At 31.3% G+C, this 18421-nt stretch overlaps 1 protein-coding gene across 1 annotated transcript; it reads right to left on the bottom strand.

Moving 5' to 3' along the window:
- Nucleotides 1–13003: 13003 nt before the first annotated feature.
- Nucleotides 13004–17895, bottom strand: LOC143062363 (uncharacterized). Its single transcript, XM_076234076.1, has 4 exons — nucleotides 17808–17895; nucleotides 16017–16061; nucleotides 14340–14978; nucleotides 13004–13084 (listed from the first exon to the last, which is right to left on the bottom strand). Exons 1-4 carry the CDS (start codon nucleotides 17839–17841, stop codon nucleotides 13047–13049), a joined length of 756 nt encoding a protein of 251 aa, XP_076090191.1. The 5' UTR covers nucleotides 17842–17895; the 3' UTR covers nucleotides 13004–13046.
- Nucleotides 17896–18421: the final 526 nt, after the last annotated feature.

Raw genomic sequence — 18421 nt, 5'->3', positions numbered from 1 at the left:
CCCTGCTTCGAATTTCCCCCATTTATTTGAAATTGTTTCTTATTGTCATTCTGTTTGTAATTTTACCATTTAGAGTTTGATAAATGTATTATTTTTATGAAATTGTATAGAAAGATAAATTGAAAAATATGTTATAGAAAATTGGTTACCAGAAAAAGAACGTATATGTCCTTAAAAAAGAGGCGATAGACACCAAGAAGAATTTTTAAAATCAATAATTCGATTACAAACTGAAAATGTCATGGCAAAAACGAAAACGACGAACCATAAAACATATAATAGGAAAAGAAAGACTGAGCAACACAAATCCCAGCACAAACCGAAAGTAACATACTCAATGTCCTAATAATATGAAAATGGCATGGACTTAATTTGTAAATGTTTAATGTAACGATATTCCGAAATTCTTTAATGCGACAAAACAGTTGTATAAGCTGATGTTTCAATATGATATTTATTTTTATTTCAGAAAGTTTATTTTGAGATGCATAGTACATTCGAAAACAAACAATTATATTCCACTGTTCGCGGTTGTGCATGGGATTGTTCACCTAAAAACGATTTCATAAATTGTTCACGGGATCTTTATTCCTCAAGAGGATGTATTGAAAAAATGTGTTGTAATGACAACGATTTGTGTAATGGCAGTAACAACATACACGTGACAGGAATATCAAAAATTTTTGGGATGCTTATTTTTACAACGATCATATCAAATATGGGTTTTACATAGTTAATCAAAACTTTAAAGTGGTCGCTTCTTTCGCCTTTATTTCAGTAAATCAAAATTGTTGCAGTTTTCATATCAAACATTGTTATGAGAAAATGTTGAGGTGAGACATCATTGAAACATTTTTTTGCATATTTATAATGTTATATTTTATGATACTAAATTGAATACCAATAAACGATTTAAGTTTCATATCTATGTTTGTTAAAAATTATCTTAAGCGTACACTTATACACAGAGTTAAAATTTTCTCTCTTGGATTTTTTTCCAATCAACAGCTCAATGGTATTCGGATGAGTATGCGAGTTCAGTTTTAGATCAGTTGGAACCATACGTCGAACATAAAGATGAAAGTATCAATGGTACAGACAGATTGTCCAAGTATTAACTTTACCCTCAAAAGCATTTTAAACTTCATAACGCCCATGCACAATATTACCTACACTTTTACCAACTTGATTCAAATGTCAATATAAATTGATCTTAGAAGACATTTGCAAATTTTCTATTTTTTGATTTTTTTTTTTAATTTCTTAGCTTTTATAACTTAAACCCCTCAAATAGATCTATCAATTACTAAAGAAAATATTTGAACGAGTTTGGTAATTGAAATCATAACGAGTATCTAGTTTAGTTTAAGCATATTTATTTATAGTGGATTGGGAAAAACGAGTATCTGTGTTTGTTTTCGGGAAAAAGAGATTGGTCTTCTGTAAATTGATGTAGATCTGTGTTCTGTTTATTTATAAACTATGTGGTACACAATAGTGTTACACGATTGGTCATTCTGTTGTTGTCTGTTCTGTGGTCGGATTGATGTCTCGTTGACACATTCCCCAATTCCATTCTCAATTTTATATTAAAATGTTAAAAGCTTTTGTTGACCGGTCTATCATTTTTTTTAGAAATGTAATATATAGTATATCTTCTAGATACTCCGTCATGATCCTTGACACTAATCTCAAATTCGCTATAAAACACAAAATGGCGATACCAATTATTTTGAAGTGTTCCTGATATTTACACCAACAGCTTTTTTCTACATTTTTTGTCTTTTTACCAATGCACTAAAAAAGACTGTGATTGGTTGTTACAATTATTCAGATTTAAGATATTAATGGTTAATTGTAATATGTATGGATATGCCATAATTTGTGCTTTTATGAGATGAGTGCCTGTACAGATGAATAATAAAAATGAAACTTTTATTAGTACAAAAAGATAAAAGAGAAAGCGAATGAGACAGCCATATCAACAGAACACAACAATAATAAAGAAACATCATTCGTTCATTAAGCTGATTAAAAGATAAAAGATGAATAAATCAGTTTCAAAATGTGAGAGCTAGTTAAAGTAACCACTGATGTTTGGGGAATACATTTTTTTTGTACTATCACTGAAAAAACCCAATAGAAAACACAACTACATGTAACAAGTTGCATTAAGTCTTATGATCGTCAAATTGAATGGAAATCCACATTTTTTAGGGGAGGCCAGTAAATGTTCTAAATCGCCAATCAGAATGCAAACAAATGTTTTAACTGACTTAGACTACTAAGTATCACGCCCTTGCTATTTAAAGACGTTATCACTTTCCTGATATTATATAAACCAATATGTATCCCAGTCGACGAATGAGACGTTATGTTTTAGAAGTATATCTTCTTCTTTTTCTTCTTCTTACCAGGTAACCTTGTATTGACCAAACCTCTTTTTTGTCTTTTGAATTTTACTTGCGACTTGTTTTGAAGGTGTACTATTATCACTATAAGACGATGGTAGCGTGCTGTCATGAGCTTCATCTTTGGCATTCATTTATGGGACCTCTTGTGTCCGGAAGATATTTTAATTTTTTTTGACATAACAATGTTCAATTTGGTACTTGGGTTCATTACCCGAAATCAAGTATTATTTTTCTTGTAAAAGTGAAAACGTTTCAGTGCACCTGGTGGCTTGTTGTCCGATGGAGTTTAATAAATTGGTAAATATATTTTGAATAGTTTAGACCCAGGTCCCCCATTCCTTTATGATATGTTTTCCTGAACAGCCCTGATCAGCCCTTTCTAGTGTATCATATGATGTGTAATATGCTGCACCCATTTCATGTTATCAATTGTTTAATATCTGTAAAACTGTTCAGATCCCTTAAACTAGGCTACTTTAAAACCAGGTTTAATCCATCATTGTTTTACATCAGTAAAATGTCTGTACCAAATAAGAAGTATGACAATTGTTTTCAATTTGATTGATGCGTTGGACCTTATGATCTTGCTATGTAATTAGGGACTTTCTGTTTTCAATTTTTAGAGTTCGCTAATTTTGTAAATTTTCTTTTTCTTTGGAGTTCGGAACTTTCGCTTTATTCCTTTTTTTTTTATAGTTACTCTGAATTCTGCAAAAAGACCTTTTTAGTGAACCATTTTTTTTTGTATTGAATGACCTTGTTTTTTTAATGTTTAAGTCATATTTACAACATAAAAATAACATGTAGGATGAGAAATTCTGTATATCATTATGCCATTTAAAAAAAAACCACCCCACTAATATTTTACATATGAGATTCTGACAATAACAGCAATTTATTTTTCAAGTTATCACAAGTCTTTGGTATCTGTAACTGTAACATTAATACATGTTACTTGTTGATTTTGTCTAAAAATCTTGTGTTTGTCCGAGATGTTCATTTATGTGTTCCTCTATCTTTCCCTTGATATGCATATAGACATCTTTTTACTGACCTGCATTTCTTTGAACAATCGCATCTCAGTAATTTCCCTTGACCAGAGGTTGATTAACACTCATTTCGAAATTATATGACACCATATTCAAGTTGGGGAAAAAATACAGTTACTTATTTCAAATAGAGCAAATTTTAAGTGTTATTTATTATTTTAACTTACTTTTAGGAACTTTTGGTCCTCAATATTCTTCAACTTCGTTCTTTATTTGGCCTTTTAAACAATTTTTGATTCGAGCGTCTCTGATGAGTCTTTTGTAAACGAAACCCGCGTCTGGCGTAAATATAAATTTTTAATCCTGGTATCTATGATGAGCTTATTATATCACCTTAAAATGTATTTTTCTGCACATAATAAAGAAGGGACAGTTAAAAACGTATCATTTTTTTTTATATGAAAACCTCGCCGATACTTAACAATTTAAGTCAAAAAGGTTAATTTCATTAAATAATATCACCTAATCATATATACTACAGCAGTGAAATCGTTCGTTCGTCCGTCTGTTTCTTTTTTGTATTAACACGTTTGGATGCTCTGTTTTAGTTTGTATATAATCAAAAGAGTATGTACTGGTTTTTTATGTGGATAATCAAAAGAGTAAATGTTTAGTTTTTTGTGGATAATCAAAAGTGTATATGTTTGGTCCTATTTAGTTTGTAGTCACTTAAGGCAACAGTAGTATACCGGTGTTCGAAACTCATAAATCGACAGAAAAAAACAAAATACGGGTTACAAACTAGAACTGAGGGAAACGCATTAAAAATAAGAGAAGAAAAACGAAACAACATTAAAATGTAACTCACACAGAAACGAACTAAGCATTAGACAAAATTCGATGAGAATAACACATATAACATTAAAACTAAATACATGAATTCGGGATAGAAAAGTACCGTTACACGTCTTATAGTAATGTGAACTCATACTCAAATATAACAGGAAACAAACGACACAACAGAAACATAACATTAAAATGTAACACACACAGAAACGAACTATAATATAACAGTGGCCATATTCCTGACTTGGTACATTTTTTAGAGAAAAAAATGGTGGGTTAAACCTAGTTTTGTGGCATACCACAAAAGAGTATATGTTTGGTTCTATTTAGTGTGTAGATATTGATAATCAAAAGAGTGAACATAACGAGGGATTTTTAAAAATAACAATACAACAAATTATAGACACACTAGTAAGAAGTAAAATAACAAAAATACAGAACCCCGAGGAAAATTCTATACGGAAAGACCATATTAAGCAAAAGACAATATCAAAAGCTCAAACACATCAAACGAACGGATAGCGACTGTCATATTTCTGACTTGGTAAGGAATTTTCTTGGAAAATGCTGAATTAAACCTGGTATTATAGCTAGCTTAACTTTTCACTGCATGGCAGTCGCATAAAAATACATTATATTGACAATCATTTGTGAAAAAACAAACATACACAATAGGTTATCATTATAATTTCAAAATGTCTATGAAAGAGCTCGTTAGTTACTTATTCATTTTGGGATATATAAAGGCAAAAGTAACAATTTTTAAAATGCTAAATTGTGAAAATTGTTATTTTCATGTCAGATTATTTCGATCTGGAAAAGTTAAAAGTATTGACGTTTTTCCAATGCTTTCTCGGTTGACCTTTAATAAAATTAACGGTACCAACTTTGTTGCACTTAAAAATTTGATAAGCATGAAATGTCTCTCAAACTATGTCTGGATATTATTAGCTCACCTTGCCCGAAGGACCAAGTGAGCTTTTTTCATCACTTTGTGTCCTTCGTCCGTCGTCCGTCGTCGTCGTCGTCCGTCGTCGTTAACTTTTAAAAAAATCTTCTCCTCTAGAACTACTTGGCCAAATTAAACCAAACTTGGCCACAATCATCATTGGGGTGTCTAGTTTTTAAAAATGTGTCTGGTTACCCGATCAACCAACCATAATGGCCGCCATGGCTAACAATAGAACATAGGGGGAAAATGCAGTTTTCAGTTTACAACTCAAAAACCAAAGCATTTAGAGCAAATCTTACTAATTGTTTATCAGGTCAACATCTATCTGCCCTGAAATTTTCAGATGAATCGGACAACCCGTTGTTGGGTTGCTGCCCCTGAATTGGTAATTTTAAGGAAATTTTGCTGTTTTAGTAATTACCATGAATATTATTATAGATAGAGATAAACTGTAAACAGCAATAATATACAGCAAAGTAAGATTTACAAAATAAGTCAGTGTCCGAAATGGTCAATTGACCCCCTAAGGAGTTATTGTCCTTTATAGTCAATTTTTAACAATTTTCATAAAATTTGTAAATTTTTACTATCATTTTCCTCTGAAACTACTGGGCCAAGTTCATTATGGATATAGATAATTGTTAGCATCAAGAATGTTCAGTAAAGTAAGATGTACAAACACATCACCATCACCAAAACACATGTTCAATTTTGTCATGATTCCATCTGCTTCCTTTGTTTAATATTCACATAGAACAAGGTGAGCGACACAGGCTCTTAAGAGCCTCTAGTTATTATTTTCAACTCCAAGATTCTAATCTCGACACACTAGTTGCCAAGAGTATATATACGAGCAGATAAAATCTATTGCTCCTTTGAACTTCTTTCTGCGAAAGTTGATAAATAGGGTTATGTAGAAAAGCTAACTTCCTTAAAGTACATAGCCAAACGCGAATAAAACAATCTATTGAATTCCTTTAAGGATGCTTTTTTATTTTCATTGTTAGTTTATTATCTACATTTCTTTTTCTTTAAGGATGTACACCTCTGAGGAGCCAAAAAAGTCTAGAATTAAACTATTTTTCTTAACCAGATTTTTGGGTTTATAAGACTGTAACAAAATAATTGGTGAAGAAAAAACATATGGTGGTGCACTTCTTTTTTTGCTACGGCCATTTAAAAATGCCCAATTTTGATGATTTTCCCATTTTTCATCGGTTTTTACCTATTTTTGGGCTATTATCGTGAAAAAAAATCACAGTTCCACAATTAAACTTTTTTTCATACTTTCTATAAAGATGAAGTGGACCAATCTAAATAAAAATTACTTAAAAACTATAGGTAGGTGTTAATATAAGAAAGTTTTATCATATTTTGACGCTTTTTTTGTGTAAAATTTACCTTGCTGTCAATGTTGTATTTTTGTGATTTTTCTCAGTTTTAAGAACAAAATGTATATTATTTAAATTTTTTGTTATAAATAATTGAAAAATACATATCTAAGAAATTTGAAAAGACCAAAATGGTATGGGGGGTACAGGATTCTTGTAAAATCATTTTTTGTATCCCTAACCCATTTTCTCAAAATTTGGCTAAAAATACCGACTTGATTGGTCGTAAAATTTGAAAACTGGATTACTCAAAAACCATTCATTGTAAATACACAATTATTTATGTTATGTTATGTTTGATTATAATATTTTTAAAATTCATTGATATTTTCCACTTGTATCACATGTTTTGGAAATATTTCAAGAACGAGATTTCAACGAGAGTGAAAAGACAAAAGAATACATCCTTAAACTTAATATATCGAACAGTAAATTACATAATATCACTGTAATTCATATCGTATGACGCTCAGTCTTTCTTTAAACATGCAAATTTGCAAAGCAGAAAAATCTGAAAAAGGTTATATTTGTATAAATAATTGATTAATGAATCAACTACATAATTTTACGTGTTTTTTTTTATTCTATGTGAATCAATACTGTATTCTATCAGGCAAACAATTAAGACTTAATTGTTAACTGTAATAAATATCGTAGTGAGAGAGTAATAATGTTACAAAAATTTGATAAATAATGAAATAAAAAGACGTACTCTTACGTCTTGTATTTTCTAATATGAAAAAAAATCCACTAAACACTGCAAATGTTTTTTTCATTCATTTTTATAAGGATAAACTGTGTCACTGTCCGAAAGTGCAAACAGTATATGTGTGTACAAAAATGTCTTTGAAGGAATTAGCAATCTTTGTTTGTTTGCACGGAAGTTTAGTGCCACATATTTTTTTAAATATCATTCCTGTGTTTGCATTATAACGCTAACATTCGTGTTAATTCTTATTTCTTATTTCAGTTTCAAGCTGTTATAAATGAAGGAGGCTTCATGTATAAAATTTTATCACTCTTTGTACAAATTGCAAAGTGAAATACTGTGGTGTCTGTGTAGTACATCATGGCATAATACTGAACAGGAGAATATTTGTAGTTAACAAAGAAAATTGAAAAAATTGAAGTTGTACTACAGAAGATTAAAATCAAACCATGTTTATGTAACTAATGTAATGTACTTCACTGAAGTAGCCGCTCATATGGGCCTTAAATAAAAAAAAGATATCATTTTGAAATGAGTTTCCCGTTTCCTTTCTCAATTTTTGTATGAAAAAGATTTATTGAGATTTGTCTGAGATAATAGCGGATTGTACGGTTGAGGACTTAACGTAGTCCCCTAGAAGCGTCACATGTCCAATCGTAGGAATGTCATCGAGCACGATATGTCTTTCTAAGCGGATTGTCATGAAGAGGACTTACAGTCCCCAATTAAGTGGCGCAGAACCAAACATTGGTATGTCATCTAGCACGGTATGTGTTGCTAAGCGTAATGTATTATAGATAATTTTGAGCAGTCTTACAAGCAGCGATTCAGATCCAATAATAGGAATGTCATTGAAAACGACACGTGTTTTTAGAATACCATATAAAAATTTAAAACACAATTTTGTATGGTAGTTTATATCAGTACAACGTGACATTGCTATTTCGTTTTTTTCCCCATAAAAGAACAATAAATCATCGTGGAATCTACAATAAGCTTAAGCTACAGTTTACTAAATATCCTACTACTTATATCAATCTCGATGTAAGTGTTTATCTAGCAATAAATGTCCATCAGCATTAATATTGCTAGTCTTAATAAGAATGAATGAGAGTTTTTATGGAAACCGTTGACAGATGTAATGAGTTTCTTGTGCTTTATTTGTCTGGCTAGTAGGGGCAGATGTTTTATTATAATACTTGTCGCCGAAATAGATTTATAAAAGTTTAGATGGTTTCTTATCGACAGATTCGAAATGACTTGGATTTGAAGTAACTGTCTTGAATTAGGTTCAAATGTACAAAGTAATGACCGTTTTATAACTGAGGACCTAACATTCCTAACCTGATGAATGGTAGAAGATACTTTTACTCAGCACTGTTATACTGACATAAAATATCATTGATGCAGTCGAGTTCTGTTTATAGTGTTATACCTGTTTGATCCACCATTTTCTACATAAGACAATACATGTACCAATTCAGGAATATGCCAGTTGTTATCCATTCGTTTGATGTATTTGAGCTTTTGATTTCACCATTTGCTGAGGGACTTTCTGCTTTAGGTTTTCGGCGCGGTTTGGTATTTTGGTAATTTTAGATTCTTGAGACAATTATTAGGAACCAACTTGGTGATATCGTGCTCACCTCAAGTGAAGGAATTGGTTGATTCCGATTCCATGCTGGGTCAAAACCAAAGTTTTAAAAATTGAGTATCTGCTACTTCTTAAGTTGTCGCATTTAGGAGAAAGAGCAAAGGGTGGTCGACTCAGAATCAGAATTATATATCCCGATCGGATCTGCCGGCGTGTGTTTCGTTGTGAACTCACACGTTAAGAATCCGGTTTAGTATGTTGATTTAATACAAAACATGGTCCATTTTCATATCGTATCTTATTAACATGGTTTCGTTCTGATATTCATGTATGGTATAATTGCCACAAGATGTTAAACCCTAGTCATCATCATCACCCAAACAATAAAGTATTGCTACACTAGGCATATATCACCATTTATAGCCAAATAATGCCGTTCTTTCTGATTTGCTTTTGTTTTCGTTGCTGCCTGAATACGTAATGCATACAGACCTAATTTTTTTTCGATTTCACCTTTGAATAAATTTTAGTTGGACGGAATATGTTTTGCGTAATGAAATATAAACTCGGTATCTTTTTATTAAATGATTGAAATAAAAAAAACTTAAATCCAGAAAAGCGCTTCGCATGAAATTATTAAAAGTGTTGTTTTCAATTTTTAAATGTTCATATTTTACAATATACATGTATTATACGACTTGAAAAGAAACCATGTGCTTTGTAAGTTACGCTTATAAGCAACCAAATGTATTCAATTGACAAATAACCCTGTCTTCGTTGTCTATCCATTTGCAATACCTTGAGGCCCAATATTAATATAAACTGTACAACAGCAGTACACAATCAGTCTAAATCGGCAAATTTTGAGTATGATTTGAAATTTATGTGTAAGACTGTTTATTCGTATAATGGTCTTCTCAACTTTAAGAAAAGAAACAGTCATGATAGTCTCATATTTCTATTCACTATTTTTTAATTGCAAGGATTTCTTTAAAGTGATTGATGATGTTTATGATGTACATTAATTTGCCAGGAGATGTCCTGCTGTAACTTTTTATATTAGACCAATTAAAATCGAACAACATTCGTTTTGTCATGTCATCTTAATGATCAACAATTTATTAAATCCCAAAATAGAACTTCTCTTGTGTAATTAACTGGAAAATCGAAATAACAAAGAATAACTTTCAATCAAAACGCTTTCAGCTTTTAAAGTGGAATGAAAAAGCAACTTCAAACCTATTGAAGTAGATGATTCTCCAATATTACATTAGTCTTTAGTGCACAAAGTACTCACAAGATATCCCTGACATATCATCTTTGTTTAACTTCTTTTTTGTACCGTAGATATATATCTGACTACAATCTGCTGTTTGGGAAACGAACCCAACAGCTGATTATAGTCAGACTGCGAAGATTGCATGTTTTTCCTGATTTGATGACATTTCATTTACTCTAAAAAAAAAAAAAATCTTCAAAGAGGGACCGTTACTTAGATTGAGGTGCAAGTAGGAAGCAATGGTTACATGTAGCATTGAGTGCAATATCGTCTTTGAAAAATAATTAAGATTTAGTTATTTAACAATGTCATGAAAGATATTCAGGTACTCTTGCGTTTATGTGCAGATGTTTAAACACAGAAATAGCAATTTCAAATGATGGCTTACTTACTTTTAAAACAATTAACAAATACACATATTGCTGCTCCCAGTGTTTGAATTTTTAGCTATTCCCTTTCACAAATCGCATAGTAATGTACTTTTTAAATATTTTTATGTAATTTTCTGTCCTGAGTGTTCTTATGTTTTTTTTTTTTATTGTATTCCTGTCACCTAATGTTGTCATTTTAGCGGAATTTTTTACATTTTCATATAAGCGAGAGGTTTGGCTAGCCATAAAACAAGGTTCAACCCATCATTTGTATTACATACAGTGTTCTTGTTGTTCTGTTTTCCTCTTATACATGTTATATTTGATATGTTTCTCCTCGGTTTTGGTTTCTGATCAGATTTGTTTTCTCTTAATAAATTAATGACTATCGAACAGCGGTATACTACTGTTGCTTTTATTCAGACAATAGAGCTCTCTTTGAAAGGCGAGTGGTTCTCTCTAGGACGTAATAGATCAGTGTTTGCTCAATGGCGACCTTTCTTTTTATGACAAATCGCATACTAGTAATTTAACTCTTGCACAAATAAACATTATGTTTTTCTGTTTTTCTGGTAGTCATAATATATGGTTCAAATATACCTAATAAGTATTTTGTTTTAAATTCTAAAGCTTGATTTTACTTCAAGCTTTTTAAATAATGCACAAATGATATTTTAATCGACCTGTCAATATTAGGCAATGCTTATTATTACAGGAAGCTATGCATGAGGGAAATGTGAATATGATTTCAAAATTTAAAACAAATCAATCTTTAAAAAAATCAATATCTGTAATGTCATGCAAGTCCTGAAGTACTATATACTGGGTGATGATATCCTCGGGGCTTAATAGTCAACCGAGCATAGGTATTGACCGAACGGAAGTTATTGATACAAATTTCCCTGATCAGATGCTCATTTCAATTAATGTCTATTCGAGTTAACTAATAATTTGAAATACAAACCTCATAAAAAATGTTGAATAGCCAATAAAACCAAAACGTATAGCAAACAGTCAAGGATTTTTTTTTTCAAGAAATGAAAACAAAGTAAACAAACGAAAGCAAATTAAAACCAAACATTAAAACTTAAACACACCAATAGTAAATATAATTTCTGTTCAAACGAAAGACAAGTTGAAATCTGATTGTGATTTTTGTTTTTAAATTCAACTGTTTCACCTCTTTAATGAAATGCAAGAGTTCAAGTTATAACCTTTACAACAACAAATTGAATCGTTAAAAGATTGAGATCTAACTATTGAAGTCTTACATCTTTTTAAAGTCCAGTATCATGCTTCATTAAAATATTTTATCAGACAAACTTCTTAGATCTGCTCTTTCTCACATCAGATTATTTGACTACAAATGATATTAAATGTCAATATGAAGAAGTAAAATAGAAAATCAATTCTTACTTCGTTACTTGAATTTAAAGCCTTTACTTTACACTCGAAACCCCAAATCAAATTTCCGTTTCTACTTGGAAACCCTTCTTTGGAAATGTCAATGAGATGTTGAAATTAGTGAACTGACCTTCATTTTTCTAGGATATAAATTTCAAAGTTTACTCAGTAAAAGTGTGTTTAAGCTTGTTCTTGGTGCATTGGAATAACGTTATCAGTTCAAGTATGTTTACTTTCTACATTGACTTTCAGTATGCTGAGTGATCAGTTACATCACAGAAACTGTTTTTTAGATCAGTATCTTTACAGGTAATTTACAGGTATTCGTTCAAATCATTTCTTTCAGATGGAAACGAAATGATGATCGAGCTGTACTACAACCTTCTTGGTGTTTAATGTTAACAACATTTTATCTTAATAACACTACTATATTCAAATATGCATTTCCCTATAAAATCAATTTGAAAACTAAACGAAACTGAAAGAATTACCAAATGCCAAATATGAAAATACCAAGGTATGCACATCGATGAAAGAGAAAGACAACATACTAAAATAAGTACAAGATGACGATGAGCTACATAAACGTCTAAGTCACTTAAACAAGATCATAACATCAGTAATCGACTGGAATCAAAGTGGCAAATTTAGACAGCCACTTGATTGTTGGATAGGAGCAACACAAGATTCTCTTGTATATAGATAGTAGTGTTTTTGTTAAAACTTAATGTTAACATTTTCTTATCTTACGTTTCTAATAACTTTATATATTGACTTCCATGTTTTTACTTTATTTTATAAATATCGTCGTAAAACTATTGAAGAGCATATCACGTCTTCGTTTGACATGCTGTGGTCATGTATCATATCATATTTTTAATTAAGTTGTTAGTATATTATTCTCATCGTTTAATACATATATGACCTTGATATGTTCTTAAATTTATTTTTAGTCTTGTGCATTACAATGCTGAGTTTATATCTTAATGAAATCACCGGTTTTTTTTATATATAATAAGGACTACAAATGGTACAAACAAGATAAAAACACATCTGAAACCTAGATATTTTTTTTTAATTCTTACGACTCCTCTTTATTAATAGGATGGCACACTTTTCCGTCTACCACCAGACCCTACAAAGTAAAAGCATATGACGAGTTGTACATGCATTTATAAAGGATCATTTTAGCTCTGTAAGTAAATTAGGTTAACCTTCCCCTTTATCATACATTTATAAATTTATGCAGAAATAACACACTATTTGTTGTTAGATCTATTGATTGATGACCTGGTTTTTTGTACTAATAAGTTACTATAAATTATAAATAACCTAATGGGACGAAAAGGGGGTAACTGTTTGATAAGAGCCATCATTCGGTCCTTTTAAATTGCCAAGAAAGAGGGAGGTTTTGGATCCCTCTAACATGTTTAACCCCGTCAAATTATTTATGTATGTGCCTGTCCCAAATCCGGAGCCTGTCATTCAGAAGTTGTTGTTTGTTTATGTGTTACATATTTGTTTTGCGTTCATTTTTTGTAACTTAGTTTTGTAAATTTGTCTTACATTGTCATTTCGGGGACTTTTTAAAGCTTACTATGCGGTATGGGTTTGCCCATTGTTGAAGGTCGTTCGATGACCTATAGCTTTTAATTTCTGTGTCATTTTGGTCTCTTGTGGAGAGTTGTCTCATTGGCAATCATACCACATCTTCTTTTTTTTAATATTATATATATTCTGGCCATGTGTGTGCATATATAGGACACGTGTTAGGTAGGTATTACGTCATGTCGAAATGTGTTACAGAATTCAACACAAAAGACAGCTACGGCAGTCCGTATTTGACCTTTAATGCTAATTTTACGCAAATATGTATATGCAACAGCTTTAACCAAAAGGTATTTTACACATATTTTATATCTTAGAAAATCATTTTGTAGCAAAATAACTTTTTGTAACTTTGCTGTTTTGCACTAAGGTTTATATGAAATTTGAAACTCAAATGCAAGTGTGTTTGATACAATTTAGAAATATGAAATACTAATGTCTTATGAATACCTGAATAATGTAATATAATAATGGTAGATTGATCGTACGTTTTTATTTTCGAATTTAAGGGACCAAAACCAACCATGTCATAACTTCTCTTTTGTTCATTACAAATCCTAAATTGGTTTCTGAGAATTGACTACTTCAAAAGGACAGTTTTTACCAAGATATTGTTTAGCCAAAAATGATTTGGAGATACACATTTGGTATAATGAACAACCGATTATTTTTTTCAAAAGCAGGAACTTTGTTAAAAAAGTTTAAGGCAAAGCGTATATAAAAGATTGAACTTAAAAAAAGGTTCTTCCTATCATACTCATCATGCTAATTAATGTACAAACCTCCATGATACTTCCGTCTTGGTGGCAATATATAATCTGCCGGCTCAGGAACGTCAAAGTCTACTGGCGGTAGGTTGTCAGAGTATGGATAATTATTAAGCATAGGATGAATCAAAACTGATCCTCCTATACCTGAGTCGGAAGATGACGTATCACTTGATGATTGTTGTCCATTACTTGGTAGAGCAAAATGAGGGGGAATATACCCTGCTGGCGGACTTGGTGGCACTCGTGGGGGAACATACCCTGCTGGCTGACTTGGTGGAATTCGTGGGGGAACATATCCTGAAGGCTGACTTGGTGGCACTCGCGGCGCAACATATCCTAAAGGCTGACTTGGTGGCACTCGCGGCGCAACATATCCTGAAGGTTGACTTGGTGGCAAACGCGGCGCAACATATCCTGAAGGCTGACTTGGTGGCACTCGCGGCGGTACATATCCTGAAGGCGGACTTGGCGGTACTCGTGGAAGAACATATCCCGCAGGGGGACTAGGTGGCACAGGCGCTGGAAGACCGTACCCTGCAGGGGGATTTGGTGGTGGCGGAGGGATACCATAATTCGAAGATGAGCTTGGTGGTGAATGGTATCCGCCGGAACTAGGTGGACTAGGTGGACTTGGTGGAGGACCAAACTTAACTGAAAAATAATTAGCAAATGAAGATAATAGCTTTATTTTTATACTTATTCAATATTTTATGTATTTTATATCTATATTTTTTTTAAGAAGTGTTCTAATTTCCGAAGACACGCTAATAATGTAATTATAATAATTCAATAAACATTTTTATAACAAAACAAAAACGTAAAATATCCATGAGGTATTTTGCACAAGTTACATGAATTCTAAGATTTGATTCTTTTTTCTTAAAATGACCGCAACAGATATAATACCACCATACCACAGTTGAAGGAAATTAGTAAAACATTACGTTGAAATAAAATATTTCTTAGTCATAATTATATAGATTGGGTGTTTCAAAGCACCATTCTTAGTTTATTTGGTGATTTGAAGAAACAATACAGACAGTGGTGAGAGAATGTTGGCATTATGTCATGTAGTTTTTCCTTAGGACAGTGGCAAAAAAATCAAAATCGCGAAAAAGAAACAGAAAAGGGAACAATAACAAAATCATTGGTCGACAAAAATCCAATAAATATATCATGGCCAATAAGAAAACGACGAAAGCACAAAAAAACAGTCTGCAAAATATTACTAAGAAAATTAAAAACTGCTTAACGCGAAACATTCAAAAACTGCGGTTGTGCTTATGTGGTTTAGAAGAATTAACAGAAACTGATCTACGAGTGACTTACATCGTGTCATTCATGGCAATGAATACTAATGTAAATACATGATTATTGAATCTTTTTTGATAATCCTTCTTTCACACAATATAAGTTTGCTGAGGACCTTATACTAAGCATGCCGAGTTATCTTCTTTAAACTATTAATGATTTAAAACAAATCATTTTTACTTTTTGTTTTTCAAATGTGTGCTTTTATTTTAGGTGCATTTGATAATTTAGAAAATATATTGTCGTATAAGTTTTAAGCGCTGAAGTTTGTTTTTTTTTGGATAAAAAGCCCCCCAAAATTGTGGTTAATATTATCATTTTAGTACGACAAAAGAACATATTGTCTTAAAGATTATTTATTTGATTTTAGTATCTTACCGTAGGTCACACCAGGGTAACCTCCACCAACTGCAAATCCAAATGCTACAAAGTTATAGAAAATAAAAATATCACATTAGTTATCAATATTTCATATATGTGTCTATAAAATGAATATATTTACGGCTATATCTTTGATTTAAAAAAAAAAAAAAAAAACATGTTGTGCAATTTTATGCAATTTTAATTCACAACGGTTTAGTGCAAGATATCTGACCCTATTCAACTTGCCTTCCAAGAAACAGTAATTTACCGCTGTTCAATAGTCATTAATCGATTAAGCGAAAACAAATCCGGTTGACACTCCAAAACTGAGGTAAACTCGTCAACAATAAAAGGAAATAACAGAAACACTAAAAATGGTACAAAAAAAAAAAAAAAAAATAAAAAAAAAAATGCCAACTTACATAGGAACGGACTATTTGATAACAATTGCCATAGTCCATACACATAAACATAGTAACCATCTGACAATACATTAAAAAAAATCAGAATCAGAATTAATTATTATACACCCTCCCCATTTAAAATACGTGCTGTTATTCTACAGGATATAAGTATATTGGGTCTTTTGATCACTAGTATAGTAAATGTATTGATAAATTTAAAAACTAAATGAGAATTGGTATGAAGGGAGAATTAAATCATAACACCAAGAACCAAAAAAAAAAAAAAAAAAATACGAATAATCATTGGTAAAAGTATGATACATAAACCTTAAAGGATTTAACTTGAGAACCTTAGATTTTACTACGTGTTTAAAAAATTAAGTGAAATAATAACTTATTTAAATAACATTTTTATACCTATTCTTGGGGGCACCTGTTACGAATCAATGTTTTACCCGTATTTTACATATATCCTGTTTTTAAAACCATATGTATCCGCCTTGATACCACTCGACCACATTGCCATAATGATTTTAAAATATTTCAGTCATGTGTTAAACCTACCATGTACTACAAACATGTACAAAACATATCTGAGGACTCCATATTGCACAAAAACGTTTTGAAACATTTTGAAGCGTACTACATGTAAATAGGATAAAAAGTTTTAAAATTGATTCATGTAGAGGTGTTCGCCGTACAAATGAAAACTTACAATCAGTTCCTATTGGTCTTTAGTTTTCTACGGACTGTTTAGTGTATTTGTTCGTCATTTCGATCTTCGAAGTTGAATGAACTTAGAGGATATTGTTTCATAAACCCAACCACATGATAAATATATGCAGGTTCCGTCGATATGTATATGCACAAGTAAAAGTAAATTTCTTTTAGTATTATGCAAATTATATATAATAATGTCAATCTGAATAAATCAAACTGCTGTTGTATGTTTTTCAATCTAAAACAGCTAATGCCCGGTCAAGGGAAAACTGGAGACTGGAGCAATCTACAAGGAGTCTACGAAATACGCGATGACATGCAAGAATAGATTTGGAAGGTACATTGGATCATGTTGTTAAATATAATAAAGGGAGCTACATTTTGTTTTAAAATTTAGGGAAGTTTGAAATTGTTATAATCCATTCAACATTTGGTTATAAAGAAATCGTGTTCGATGTTTAACCATAAAGTGACACACATAAATACCAAAAAAGTTATTTACCTACTCTGATTCACAATGGACAATAATACGAAAGGTCGCCAAAATGTTAATCAACAGAGAGTCATACCTACAACCTATGTGAGCTAATTACTTAATGATGTAATGTGTTTTTTTTTTTGCAATATTAGTCTAACTATGAAGGACATCTTATAATTCAGCTACCACTTTATAAATACATACCATATCCAATCACTAGAAACGATAAAGACAGCATGTTTGTAAGTTTCCTTTTTGCCTATCCAGATAGAAATGTTAAAGGCGTCTCGTCTTAACCACTGATATATATGACTTCAGGAGATCAAATTAACCTTTTATATACCAATAAAAAATGCATATCATGTCAATAAACGCTTGCAATTTTGACATTTATTTCTGTCATGAAAGCTGTTGGAAATATGCAGTATTTAATCCATAATTGTTAAGTAGGAGTGGATCGAGCACTTTTAAACAAGAATATCGAATCTTAAGATCATCAACTGCCAAGGTTGTTTTTTTTATCCAGTTTTTTATTATTATATTTGCTTGAAATTAACTGGAATTATGAAAGATTTGTACAAAACTTCAAAGGAAAATTGTTTTTTTTAACATGATACCATTTGAAATAAACATCGCAAATATTAGGCCCAATGTAACGGATTTTTAATATCAGGATGATAAAATGTGTTACATAAAAGCTTAAACAATTGATGAAAATATAAGTTTAGTTTAATTAAGTGGTTTATACTAAACTCAAATTCTCCCGAAAAACAAACGGTTAGAATTAAGAGAATTTTTTATATAACTTTTTACTGATT

The sequence above is a fragment of the Mytilus galloprovincialis genome, chromosome 2, assembly GCF_965363235.1.
Source record: "Mytilus galloprovincialis chromosome 2, xbMytGall1.hap1.1, whole genome shotgun sequence".
NCBI lineage: Eukaryota > Metazoa > Mollusca > Bivalvia > Mytilida > Mytilidae > Mytilus > Mytilus galloprovincialis.
Note: the sequence above shows the minus strand (reverse complement) of the source record. Positions and strands in the feature narration are given on the sequence as shown.

Bases quoted from the DNA above. Each gene is read 5' to 3' on its own strand.
- LOC143062363 (XM_076234076.1), bottom strand. From the start codon at position 17,841: ATGCTGTCTTTATCGTTTCTAGTGATTGGATATG. The intron at 16,062-17,807 runs GTATGTATTTAT...ATAACTTTGTAG, and splicing joins GTTTCTAGTGATTGGATATG to CATTTGGATTTGCAGTTGGT. The intron at 13,085-14,339 runs GTTTGTACATTA...TTTACTTTGTAG, and splicing joins AAGACGGAAGTATCATGGAG to GGTCTGGTGGTAGACGGAAA.